This window comes from Rissa tridactyla, chromosome 6, assembly GCF_028500815.1.
Source record: "Rissa tridactyla isolate bRisTri1 chromosome 6, bRisTri1.patW.cur.20221130, whole genome shotgun sequence".
In the NCBI taxonomy this organism is placed as follows: Eukaryota; Metazoa; Chordata; class Aves; order Charadriiformes; family Laridae; genus Rissa; species Rissa tridactyla.
In genome coordinates, this window is record NC_071471.1 from 8,764,287 (window position 1) to 8,777,782 (window position 13,496).

The following is a 13,496-nucleotide window of genomic DNA, read 5'->3' on the forward strand; positions in this document are numbered from 1 at the left end:
AATAAAAAAATAAAAAGCCTGATTTCAGTTGTTGAAGGGATGAAGGGCGAGAGCGCTGTTTCACCCATGCACAGCCCAGCGCAGCAGTTCCAGTTCACAGAAGCTGCGAGTGAGCTCTGGGGCTAATTTGTACTTTTCTTTTATTACTTTCCTTGGCCATTAGTAAGAGCCGGCTCTCAGACGGCGACTGGAATACACTCCTCCCTCTTCAGCCATTATTAATAATGACAGGACCAGAGGAAATGGTCTGAAGTTGCGGCAGGGGAGGTTTAGGTTAGATATTAGGAAGAATTACTTTCCTGAAAGAGTGGTCAGGCACTGGAACAGCCTGCCCAGGGACGTGGTCGAGTCACCATCCCTAGAGGTGTTTAAGAAACGTCTAGATTTGGCACTTCAGGGCATGCTCCAGTGGCAGAGATTGTAGGTTGTTTGGTCGGACTCGATGATCTTAAGGGTCCTTTCCAACCATGAAGATTCTGTGATTCTGTAATAGGAAGAACATTTTCCTGCTAATCATTTTGTTAGAGAGAGAGATATATACCCACACCATAAATTTTGTTTTGCTTCCCATTCCCTTCTCTTTTTTGCAGGTACAACTTGCTTGATCGCACTGTTGTCAGATAAAGAACTCACGGTGGCCAACGTTGGTGATTCACGAGGAGTCTTGTGTGACAAGGATGGGAACGCTATCCCCTTGTCACACGATCACAAGCCCTACCAACTGAAAGAGAGGAAGAGGATTAAAAGAGCTGGTGAGTCGTAACGTTTTTGCTTTGGATTGAAGGTTCATCTTTTTTCTTCTCTACTCTGTCAATAATATAGACTTTTCCCCTGAGAGAGACTGAAAAGTACTAGGCTGAGGCATCAGCAGATAAAATCTTCCATTATTAATACAGCGCTTTTCAGTGGGATGTGATGGTGCAGACAGAGAAGTGGAAGCAGATTGACCTATCCCTTAATGAGCCAGTGTCAGGGTGAGAAGAGCAGCTTCATCTTCAACAGCCAGTTGACCGTCCCGGCCGGTTTCCCTCTGATCTCTGCAGGGAGCAAATTAATAAACAGGAGCAGCAGCATTACGGGCTGCTTCACCCCAAACCGTATCACAGCTTTTATGTGAGAGGCTGGGTCTGAAGCCGAGTGAGGTTTAGTTCTAAAATAAGCAGGACATGAATCTAATTCATCAAAGCTATTTTTTGTTCCCATATAGTGACTGCTAATGAGCACAAACATGTAAATTGTAGCAGGAGTACAGGGAAAGAAGGTAAGAAACAGAAACCTTTCCGCAATAAATCTTTCTCGCTTTCATCACTTGTCAGTTTAGCGACCTCCTGGGCTAGAAGTTACATTTGGATCATCAAGTTTAATAGCCAATTCTTCATGAATTTGTCAAAGTCTCTTTTGAACCCATTTCTGGTTTGGCTCCCACAGCAGCCCGCAGCAGCGAATTATTTGATGAAGGAAAGAAGTTCCTCTTGTTTGTGTTAAACCTACCGAAGAGCGTTGCCTCCAGAGATGCATTGCCTCTCTGCCTCCGCGTCTTCATCTGTAAAGTGAAAATAACAAGTTTTTCACTGAGCATAAAACATTTTTAAAACCTACAGGTTATCAATACGCTCACATCAGCATAAATACTCGTACACGCGCAATGTGCCCTTTCCTCTCGGTTTGCTTTTATCGCCGAGGAGGCGTAAGAGCAGTGGGGATCCTTCCTGCTGCCAGGCAGGGAGCAGAGGTCACATACATCCCCCAAAGGGGAAGAAAAAGTGTACAGATCCTAAGAAAAAGGAATAGGAAAATCTTGGTCTCACTTTGCTTCAACTCTGTACTTGGGGGATGAATCAATAAAATCTGGAGATTTTTCTGTAAAATTGCTTCCCTCTTAGCCAAGTCCAGGGCCTCTACGTGATTGTTCACTTAGAAAAGGCCTTCACTTAAGAAGAAAAAAAAAAAGGAAAAGTGGATATTTCTTGTGCATAGAATTGAGTCTTTATAACACAGCAATGTGAAAAATGAAATTGGATTTTTGCAGGAATTTCCAACTTTGGAAGAAATTATTTTAATGGACAGGTAAATGTTCTAACTATCTGCAGCTAAACAAGAAATACTCTGTCTAGCCTGGTGACTTAATGAATTCGCTTCTCTGGTACCTATTGCCCCGTTGTATTATCATGATTGATACGGCCTCACAGTCCTGTTAAAAACATAGAATCCAGTTCAGACTACTGCCGGATACTTTTACATTTTGGAACATCCCTTCTTTACATGTAGTAAGTGTAAAATTGAAGCAAAGTGCCCAAACTCAATTATGACACTTACATTGCTACTGTGACAAAAGTACCTGCCTTTTTTCCGCCATCTAGATAACTCCCTTTCCATGTAGAGCAGAAGAAAGTGACAATAACCACATCATTACGTTACATTTCGGCTTTCCAACTTTACATTGCACCGTCAAGCTGCGCTGGCCAGAGCCCTGTAGGTAGTTATGAAATGACTGCACATTTGCGTTAGTAAGATTAGATTTCATTTAAAAGTGAAATCCATATAGCCACGGTTGAGAAAATATCCTTCAAACCCCAGTCTGATATAAATCAATTTGAGGCAGCCTGAAACAGCAGCTCAGAGAAGAGCGTGACTTGCCCTGTGCGTTTCAGCGGGGCGTTAACATTGGGATGACAAGTCTAAACTAATCCGTCTTTTTTTGCTGCCACGGTGGACGTTAAGGAGCCTTGCTGCTTGCTGCTGTCAGCGGTCCGTGGATGGGGAATGAATTCAGTCCCTCTCTTTTCCCTGCTCCCAGCAATTGCGTACGAAGTCCTAGTCAACCCACAACCTGAAAAAAATGTCCATTTATCAGTCCGACATGACTCGGGCAGCTCTCGCGCTGAAGCCCCAGGAGATGCTGCTCAGGTTTCTCCTGGGAGCTCCTGCGGTGCAGTGGGAGGTCACTGGTACCCGAGCCTGCAGCCAAGTGCCAAAAGGAAAGAGAGCAGCTACAAAAAAAGGGCAGGGCCTTCCATTTCGATCCGAGGTGCCGCATCCTGTGGAATTAACCTGCTCCGCAGCGTGGCTGGGCAGTGAACAGCAGCGGCCACAGGGGCTGGGTCAAGACTGAGTGTTATTTTCACAAAAGGCTGGCTGATGCACGCTGCCCAGGGCTGCGGTGCGGCTCCTCCCGCAGCCGAATGAGATCGGGGTCCCATCACTGCCCCGTTGCTGTGGGATATGGGAATGTGTGTCCTGTGACACGAGGATGCTGATTTCCCCAGAAAACACGAGGAATCTCCTTCTGATCAGGAGCTTGAGTGATGTATACAGTATCAGCGTAAGACAGTGGCCCTGAAGCAACCGTGGTCTTGGCTTGTGAAGAAACACTTGGTCGTAGACCCACAAGGTGACTGTCACTGACAGAGATCTAAGTCATTCACCTTGAACGTACTCCTCTGAGCTCAGTCTCACTAACATGCAAAACGTTTGTGCGGTTGCCAAAAAGCTTCTGTTTCTTCAGTGCCTTTTCTTCTCCCGTGGCAGCCAGGGCTGCAGAACGTTTGCTTTTCCGTGAGCATTTTCATGTGTTCTGTATGGATGGCTTTATGGAAGAAAATATTAGAAGTGCCAACAGACACTTCAGCAAAGCACAGGAAGTCAACTTGTGCCATAGGCAGTTCTGGGTGCCACGTGAGAATGGCACCGAAAAGTCACTTAGTACATGTACGCACAACCTGAGCAAATACGCGTGCTCAGCGCGTCAGCAGCATCAGCAACGGGCACAGGCACTGCTGCCCTCTAAGTGTGTGTAAAATGTCTCCTTAAAACTGCCTCTTCTGAGTTGCATTTTGCTTCCCCTGGCATTCCAGTACGTACACATGATCACACTCTGGGTACCAGAGTCCTAATCGCTGACGAAACCCCCTGGACTGGTGAGTAGGTCGCTGCGTAACGTTCAGCTGAGGTGCCCTCAGAACCTACAGCAGCGGCCAGGCGAGGTGTGTTTGACGGCTTGTCTGAAGAGGAGCTGCAGTAGGGTCACCAGTCCTTCCTTTTTTTGGCTATGGAAAGAAACGTCTTCAGAATGGAGATTCCCTTAAAAATATTCATGAAAACACACAGCTAAAAAGTTTTCTTTCCACTGGTAACACAAATCAAGTTTCAAGCTTTAAACAACAGTGAATCATTAATTGAAACGTAGTTTCACCTGAAAGGAATTTACAGATTAGATCAGCCCAGGAGGAATGGAAATGCTGGCGTAAAATTTAGGTGACTGGGTGACTGACAAATAACGCACAGGCTGAAGCGCCGAGCTGAAAACATCCTGATAACTACAAAGAACAAAGACATTTGTAAGAACACCAAAGCAGACAGCTCACAGATATAAAAGACAACAGTTCACCTAATTTTGTCATACATTTTAATGTTCCACATTTGCAAATTATTTGTCCTCAAGTGACTTGTCATTCACATTAAGGTGACAGGAATATTGCTATGAAACAGCACCGGCAGTGGCACGCAGATGCAGGCGCAGGAATTGAAGGTGCCTAAATTTCACTCTCGGACCTTGAGCACCGCGCGGTTCCCCCCCCCGCCCCCCCCCCCGACACAACCAGGCTGTGTCACAGGCAGGTGCTGGCTGCATCACACCCATCGATTTCACTGCAACACTTACATCACTATAAGCAACCCCCCAAAAAATAATGTATTTTCAACTAGAAGTAGCCTTAATCCTGGTGAGGGTAAAATCAATCAGTCGGATCCCACAATGCATTTCTCTGACTTGAAGTAAAATTTCATGATCGGTTTGTTCACGGCAGTTTTTTGGTCCTTTTTGACATGGCTCATTCAAGGCAGTTTGATAAAGGAGCCTATAAATGCTTTTTGCACTTGCTGCTTTGCCTTATGCCTTAAAAGTGAGTTGTGATTCCTACTGCAGGGCGTTTGCAGTGTTGTTTCCTTCATAGATCTTCTGAAATGGGGAAAACGTGAACTACACAGAAAAAAAGAGGTGCTTACTAACACGCGAACATCAAGATTTGCTTTCGGTATTTTTGTCTTAGCGTTGCCGTAAGGCTTTCGGAACACTCAGTGGTGTAGTATGGGGATACGGGCGTTCAGTAAGTTGTCGGTCTCTCCGGGGGAGTGGAGAGCGTGAAGCTGCTTCGTTTGAGAGCGGAGCCATTCCTGACTTCTCTGCTCCCGCTCTTTCACCAGCACAACCCAGCCCTTCCCTGCAGCGTGCTGAGATTTACTTAAGGCATCTCCTGCTTTTTGAGATGGGTAACATCTGTAACACCTCGGGAGACAGCAGCGCGAATATCTGGGGGGGTCTGGCAGGAAGACAGAGAAATGCTTCAGCTTTAAAAAGACCTGCTTTAAGTGTTGGTGTTTCTCTCCAGGTGGTTTTATCAGCTTTAATGGCTCCTGGCGCGTTCAGGGGATCCTGGCCATGTCCCGCTCGTTAGGAGATTACCCTCTGAAGAACCTGAATGTTGTCATTCCTGACCCTGATATTCTTACCTTTGACCTGGACAAACTGCAGCCAGAGTTCATGATCTTGGCGTCGGATGGTCTGTGGGATGCTTTCAGCAATGAGGAAGCCGTCCGATTCATCAAGGAACGCTTGGATGAACCACACTTCGGTGCAAAGAGTATAGTTCTACAGTCCTTTTACAGAGGATGTCCTGATAATATAACAGTGATGGTGGTGAAGTTCAGGAATAGCAGCAAAACAGAAGAACCTTAATTACCGATGGTTCTCTGCCTGACTCTGAACTTAAAACAAACTCTTACATTTTAAACATAGTAGAAAGCTCTAGTAAATACCGTTAAGATTCTACACAAAAGGAACAGATCCCTCTGGTCTTTGTTCTTTGCTTAACAAAAGCAGCAATACAACAAATACGTTCTGAGTGATTATAAGAATTAAGTTTGTTCACATGTACCTGTCTCCTGTGACCTTGCTGCTCCTTAGAAACTAACTGTAATCTTCCATTTCAGAGTTTTCTTTACAAATCCTCTGTAGACTTTTCATTTGATTCCTTCCGCTCATTTCTGATAGGCGAAGGTTCATTGGGGTGCGGCGCAGGGGGAGGGCAGCGCTGCCGCTCCGTAGCAGGTGCTAGGAATGATGCTGCTTTTCACTCGTAGGTGTGACTCTTCAGAACGATGCTCTCGTGTTTCCCATCTCTTTTCTTTCTTAATCTGCAGTGATAAGGTTGTATAGGAAAAGGTTTGCGGTTATTGGCCTGTTATTGATCTGGAAGAGGAGCCGACTATTAGCCTGCTGCCACAGAACTGGCTCTCTCTCGCTTTGTTTAACCTCCCCCCCTCCTTAAATAAATCCCCGCCAAGCATGTGATTGGGCATAATTAACGAATTACCTGAAACCACATGTTGATTCAGTCTGTGCATTACTCTAATAACATTTCTTCTATGCCGTATTGTATTCAAACCAACTAAAGTTACACTCCAGCAAAATACTCTGAGGTCTGACACCTTCTATATCAAAAAGTAGCTCTGTTGGGATAGAAGAAAGTCTGTCATTCACCAAAACTCACCCTTACGTTAGTTTTTTGGCATGGACTTTTTATAGGCATGTAAAGAAAGTAATGCAAGATAAAATTAATTTCGTTAGCGACTGTTTGGAAAACTAATCAAAACAGGGCCTTCCTTAGAGCTACCTAGATGGAAGTCAAGCTCATTAAAGACTTCCTTGTGCCACTGCAGATTAATTTGTGGGGTTAATCCAGGGGAAGACCACTTTAGAACCCTTTTTTTGGTATAACGTCTGAATGCCAGGCAGCGTCATTGCACTGTAGAGACGTAAGCTTGTGTTAAATCTAGATAAAAATATCTTTAGATCTACCTTTAAGTATTTAATTGTACTTTGGAATCTGTGACTACTGTAAGTTTAAACAATGAGTCTGAGTGTGCTCCACATCTGATGACTTAGCTGGCTGCTTCGTGATCGAGAGGCAGCGGTAGCAGAGTGACAGGGCAATTGCGTGTTAGAGGGACAGAGCCAGGGCCTGAGCTGGAGGTCAGTATTTTGGATGGCTTGCTTACCCGTATCGTGTCCTGTAATAATCCTTGGGATTCCCTTCCTGCAAAAACGTGGTCCTGGGCAATCCACTGAAGTCTCTTGTCTTCACGGTGATGGAGGTTGTCAGTATTTGGGTCCTGATACATTATCTTTGTCTGATTGTAGGATAAGCATACAGTATCAGCTAAAAAGCTGCCTGTTTCTCATCACCCACCTATAGCATTTTTGGGCAAGTGGCTTGCCGGTCCCTAAAATACTGTGGGGTGTTGTGGTTGTGCTGAGCGGGTGTGATGCCTCTCCAGACAAAAATGAAAGAACACAAGGGGTCTTTTTGCTCGAGAAAAGCACTTCTTTCTGCTTGAGAAGGAATTCCCATCTTAATCTTTTCATTTTTGTTCCTAGATTTCCCAACAAACTTCCCTCCTTTAATTGTTTGGAGATAATCACAACTCTTAATTGGCTCTGTTGCTATTACCAGTGCTATTCAAATTGTATACAGAGCCTTGAGCAGCCTCTGCTGAGCCCAGGCGCCCGGTGGAGCCCCTTGACTCTGAGGAACAGCCAAGTGAAAAGCAGAAGTATGAGAGTCCAGCACCTCTGAAACCAGCAGGCACCCAGCCTGCACTGGTCCTTCCCCGGAGGACGGAAGGTTTCGGACTTTTTAAATCTCCCGAACAGTGCATTCGGTGAATTTTAAATGCAACTTTGCGGTTAAATTGAGCAGCTAACAGGAAATGTTAATAATTGCAGAGCGCTTCAGTTAGTTATTTTATTTTGAAAAGCTATTTGAGGTCAGAACGCTGTGAAATGAAAACCTTGTGTGATATTTTCATGGGAGTGCTTAATCATGTTCTCATACTGCTACAGCAGCAGTATCGCAACCGTGCTCCAGGCAGAGCTCATGGTGCATCTAGCGTTTGCCTTTCCTTTCTCCTTCACAGATGAGGTTTCCGTTGTACTGGCTTTTCTTGTAGGACGCTGCCTGGGTGTTTGTCAAAACAGCTGCCCAGGGAAAAGAGGAATTAGACCCAGCAGCCTGCAGAACTGTAAAGCAGAGGGATGCTTGTATAGCAGAGACATCACTACTAATCCTTCACAGGCATTTGAGAAGTTGGAACTGGAACAATGGTCAGCTCCAAAAAAAACCATTATAGACTAACGCCACTTGAGCGAAAAGCTCTCGGCTGCCACTAAGCCTCCTGCAGCTCGCGGTCTCGAGGTCAGCGAGCGTAGCCGAGGGATGCCCGACCTCCTGAGCACAGCTCGCTTGCTGCTTGCTCTGGCGCTCGAGAGAGATAGAGAGGACGATGAGGTGTCAGGAACTGTACGCATTGACAGTCCTGAAGCAGCAAGGAGGCAGTGGGAGGACGGCTGGCTCTGGAAGTAAGCCATGCTCACAGGATTTGGAAAAGACGTAGTGCAGTGCAATACAAACTGGATATTTATTCCAGGATTCATTTATTCCGTCACTCACAGGGTCATCCAGCCAGTTACTGAATCAGCCCTATTTCAACCTTCAAGTGTCTGCAGTTGCAACGATAGTTGTTTTAGCACCTTCATTTTTCTCTACAACACTCCCACCTTTCTAGCAGCTCCCTGTCCTGGCCAAAGACGTTCATGCCAATCATCTCTGGTAAGGTTGTTAACTTTTGGTTTTAATTGCTTTACGAAACTAGTTACAGCTACTTTAGATTTAAAGATGAAGGACTAATGGAGATGAGAGGCTTTGTGCAGGCTTCCACATACATGCGCAGTGCCTACCTCTGCCTCCTGCTAGAGGTCTTCTAAGTTACCCAGTTCTAGGCATCTGTCACCCCCCAGTCATGCTGATTTGTGCCAAATTCTGTCGTCATACATACAGCTGTTGGATGACAAGATTGAGTGATGTGCATACTGCTGAGGCAACCTAAACAATCTCGGGTCTGATCCTCCACTGCCTTAATAATACGTCTTACATTTGGAAAGAGTTGCCAGACGCTGTAGCCAGAAATATCCCCCGGTACGCTCCGGCGGTGTGGCAGAACGCGCTGCAGCACCGGCGAGGCAGTACACCAGCGCAGTACACCCGGCCTGGGCACCCCTCCAAAAAAAAAGGGAGATGCGTTGAGGTTGAAGTGGCTTGCAGGCATGTGAGAGCTCCTTCTTGCCAGGGGTGTTCATGGAAGTTTTTTGTGGCCGAAGCCAGAGTAGCTCCATTGGTGACATCTGTTTGTCAAGTAACGATGGTTTCTCATGGCAGAAAACTGAGATATTAAGTTGCTGCCAAAGAGCATCTTTTGTATGGTCCGATATGAAAAAATGTACCTTGTAATTAGTCACCTGATTCAGTACTTCAAAGAATTTGGGCTTTTCCCCGTGGTATTACAACCTAACAATTTAACTACATCTGAAAGCTACTACCATTTAGGTTTTCATTCCGATTACAGACGGCCATTTAGTTTATGACGCTGGTGACATCCCGGCAGGGTTGGGAAAGGCCGTTCGGTGGTACAACGAAAGGGGCACAGCCCTCGCCGTGTGCGGCAGCCGCTGGTTGCGGGATGCGGGTCCCGCTGCCAGCCGGGATGGGCGGGATCACAGCTCCGTCTAGCGGCCGCCCTGCCCCGAGCTCGGTCACCCCGCGGCGTTCCCCGAACAACAGCCGCTCCCTTGGCCCCCGGCAAAAACGGGCGTGAGTTAAAGTCCCCCTCGTCCCTTGCGCAGAAGTTGGCCACCGGGTTGATGCGGACCCGTTCTCTCGGGTGGAATGTTACGGCAGAACGGGCTGAGCACGCGTGTCGCCGACACGGCTAACGAACGCAGGTAATTCAGCCCCTAAAACCCGCCTGTGAAAGTCCGGCACGCCGCAGTCCTGCCCCACAGCCCCTCCAGCTCACCCCCTGCGCGGGCGTCTTCGCAACGTCGGTCAATCCGTTGTAAACGCTTGTTTGTGGCATCCAGACGTTTGGCAGCAGTGCGGCTAACGCAGACAGCAGCCACGCGGCTTCCCGGAGCCCAGAATTGATCACCAGTCTCAGGGCTGGCAGGAGACGCTATTTCATGTCGTATAAAACGTATGCCGCTTCTTTTGTTGCGACATCCAGCACTAGTGCTCTGGGCAAATCAATCCTGTCTCACGGGGGAGGGATGGTCACAGGCGGCACTGTGAGGACTGCAGCAGCACCGTAGTCCTAAAATGTCTAAAAATCCAAAATTTGAAATGAGCGAGCCTGTTTTACTGAATAGAATGTTTAGGTAAATAAGAATAAACGCCATCTAACATCATGAAGTATTGTCTACCGACTTGTGAACACCAGGTCAGTACCAGAACTCCTCCTGATGTTATTACAGTATCATACAATTTACATAAGGTAAAATTTAAAAAGTTGTACAGTTTTTAGAATACAGAAGTTAGTACTAAAGCAGTGCATCAGCTTGAAGTAACAGTGGTTGCGACATAAACGCTAACGCTGCATCTTGGAAATAAGGGAGTTTTGTTGTTCAGCTCCTTCAGAATATATGACATCCTTGCTTTAAATAATATATTGCTAATGTAGCTGATAACTTCTTTTACACAGAGAAACATTTAGTAAGTGATTATACTAAAGAAAAAAAAAAAAAGGTCACCAACCTTTCATTTTCTAAAGTAGGTTTTCCGGCCTCCTCCATCCTGAAATCTGGCTGTACAAAATTGCAAGGTTAAAATTTAGAATGTTCTGCTGAAGTCTGGCAACTGTGATGGACCAGAGCTGCTGCCCCTCCGTGTCGTCAATATATTTATAAATTACCTTTCCAAACCTGAGGACTCACATCTAAAAAGATATATACAGTTAATACTGAGTCGAAGTTTAAATCACTTTTGATTTACATGACGCTGCCTATTCAGGCTTAGGTAAGCAGCTGGTTTACGTGCGGTTTTCCCTGAGGTAACACGGCGTTCTAGGTGTGGGTTGTCTCTAGTTCTGGCCAATAGTCTGGACGCTCTGTTGAGCAAAACGTGTGCAGTCAGCACAGGTGAAGCCTATCAAAAACCATAAATAGAGGCTCACATCAAGAGCAGGTTTTGGGTGAAGTCTTGAAATTCACCTTTATGAACAGGGCAGCTCCCCCGTCTGGTCTGCTCGGTCTCAAGGACGAGCTCCGAATTAGTCGAGCAACAGGGAAAGAAAACATTTTTTTCTGCATTTAAATGGCCAGCCTTTTATTCCTTTAAGCCTGTGGAGACTCATCAGTACTTCTAGGGACACAGATGCTCGGCAGTCTGCTTCAGCCTGTATTCAGCCACGTTAATTAAATGAGTAATTGGTGATAATGTTTTAAAAATCTAAATGCAGGACTGCCAAACATTGCTCTCCGGGAATTCCTGTGCTGTATCCAGGGCTGTGAGAGCAACATAGATGAAACTGTCCTTCATCCGCATGCGCTTTAACCTCGGTGGTAAGAAGAGCCGTGCGGGCCGGCAGTCAGAGCCCTGCAGCATCCCCTGCGCCACCGCGCTGCCCGGGCCGGGAGCCGGCGCCAGGCAGAGTTTGGGGCTCCTGCGCCACTGCAGACCTTGGCTTCAGCCGCTGTGGGCGACAGAACTGCCAAAGTCCATCTGCGATGTTTAAATTTTCTTCTTCTGGTAAGAAAATGATATGTTAAAAACATGATTCATTTAGAAAAGTTCTTTGGAGCTCATTCCATTCTATACTGAATCGCTGCTCGTCGGTACCCCCTTCCTGTGTGCCTAAGCCGGGTACAAAACATAAGGAGTCATTAGCAATGCTAGATTTACAAATTAATTCTGTTTTTATAAAGTTCAAACCCATCTGCCTTTAACACGGCAAACTGTAACAATCCTGTAACTGTTAACTACAAAGTTAACAGGAGGAGGGTCTGGAAAAACAACACGAAAACCTGTTCTGTGGGAATATTACAGTGAGCGCCTGTAAAACCACTGCTACCCGGTGTCTTTGGAAATGCTCTCCAAGAAGCGGTCGAGACGGACTCATTAGGAAAATGAACCGCACATTGAGAACTCTGCGAGGGCAGGTCAGGGCTTTATTAACAAAAACCCTACACAACACGCGAGATAACAAAACCGCAATGTTTAAGCAATCCGTCTTGGTTAAAGACAGCTTAGCACAACCCGGCGGTGCTGGCGTCGATAACAGCCTCCTCAGGCTCCTGCCTCTGGTATCTTTTCACGCGGAGCCAGAAGTAGTTTTAAGATTTTATCTTAATCGCAAGCTCAGGGGAGACTGCGCCGTACCCCTGGGAGGAGGCCAGCGCGGGCAGAGCATTCCCGAGGAGCGGCTGGGACGTCCCAGCGGGGATGGACGCGACACCCCCACACCATCGCCCCTCGCGCTGCAAAAACTCGTTCGGATTAACGCGGCCGGGAAAATCACCATGCTGCGCAGCAGCTGTCCGAGGGTGAGAGGAAAACAGAGCTCAGATCCAGAAACCATCGAGAGAGAGAGGTCACTTGGGGTAAACTTTGTATTTTTAAGCCCTTATTTTATAGGAGGAAAACAAAGTCCCGAAGTCCCGTAACGGGGGGTGAGACAAACGATGGTATCACAGCTGGCGTTTCCCCGCACGAGTTGCGGGTCGAGGCTGCCCTGAGCTAACAGTCCCCTAACAGCAGCATTTCGGAGAGACTCCCCCTTCTTCAGCCCTGTGAAAGAAGGGGGCTTTAGGATCTTTAGAAACCCAATATATAAACGGGGGGGGGCTGGGTGTTTGTTTTGTTTTACAATTTTAGGTTTCTTTAAAATGTGGACTCAACTACACATGGAAAAAAACCCCACCACCAAACCCACCCATCTGCTTATCTTCATTTTAACTTTGTTTTCTTTCCTCCCTCCGTGGAGTACTGGCGTTTGGATACGGTTTACAGCTTAACACGCAACGCACAGTAACTGCACTAAACCCTGACAAGCTTAATTTACCAGAGACGGCAGAAAGCCTTACATCTCTCTCCCCGACACCTCTAGCTTAGGTAAAGTACTTAATAAATGCCCCAAATGGTACACGCTTCAGACAAAAATGGAGATGAACGAAAATTTGAAAACTAGGGAGCCGAGCTCTGCCTCCCAAACGCCTTCAACACACCGAACAGAACCCGTAAGACACGTATCAAGAATTCCATGTCACGTTGTTTGGTTAACCTGCAATCAGTTTCTAGTTTAAAATTGAAAGAAATATGATGAAATTACATTATTTATTGTGCATCCAGATATTCGTGAGTTACTCGCCATGAACTTGCATTGAAATGCTTTAGCAGCAATGAGAAAACGTAAGACCAAAAGTAGGAAAATATTCCAAACCGTCGCTGCCCTGTTAATTCCAAACTGATCGTAGAGAATAATGCCCCTAAAGTTGCAGCACGTACCACGTCACGGTTTATTTTGAACGTGTTTGTTCCAGAACACACCCAAAACATTGATGCGTTTTGACTTTTTAACTCTTCTGCAATAACATACGAACACGGGCTTGA

At 46.3% G+C, this 13,496-nt stretch overlaps 1 protein-coding gene and 1 long non-coding RNA gene across 2 annotated transcripts in view; one reads left to right on the forward strand and one right to left on the reverse strand.

Moving 5' to 3' along the window:
- The window catches only part of PPM1L (protein phosphatase, Mg2+/Mn2+ dependent 1L), a 100,453-nt gene extending 94,513 nt beyond the window's left edge, over positions 1 to 5,940 (forward strand). The window contains exons 3-4 of the mRNA XM_054204424.1: positions 591 to 752; positions 5,388 to 5,940. Of these exons, the coding sequence (XP_054060399.1) occupies positions 591 to 752; positions 5,388 to 5,734 (509 nt within the window). The 3' untranslated portion in view covers positions 5,735 to 5,940. The remainder of the gene's footprint in view (positions 1 to 590; positions 753 to 5,387) is intronic.
- On the reverse strand, positions 5,537 to 6,490 carry LOC128910767 (uncharacterized). The gene is made up of 3 exons (XR_008466861.1): positions 6,372 to 6,490; positions 5,934 to 6,192; positions 5,537 to 5,672 (listed from the first exon to the last, which is right to left on the reverse strand). It is a non-coding gene; the product is annotated as an uncharacterized LOC128910767 (long non-coding RNA).
- Positions 6,491 to 13,496: the final 7,006 nt, after the last annotated feature.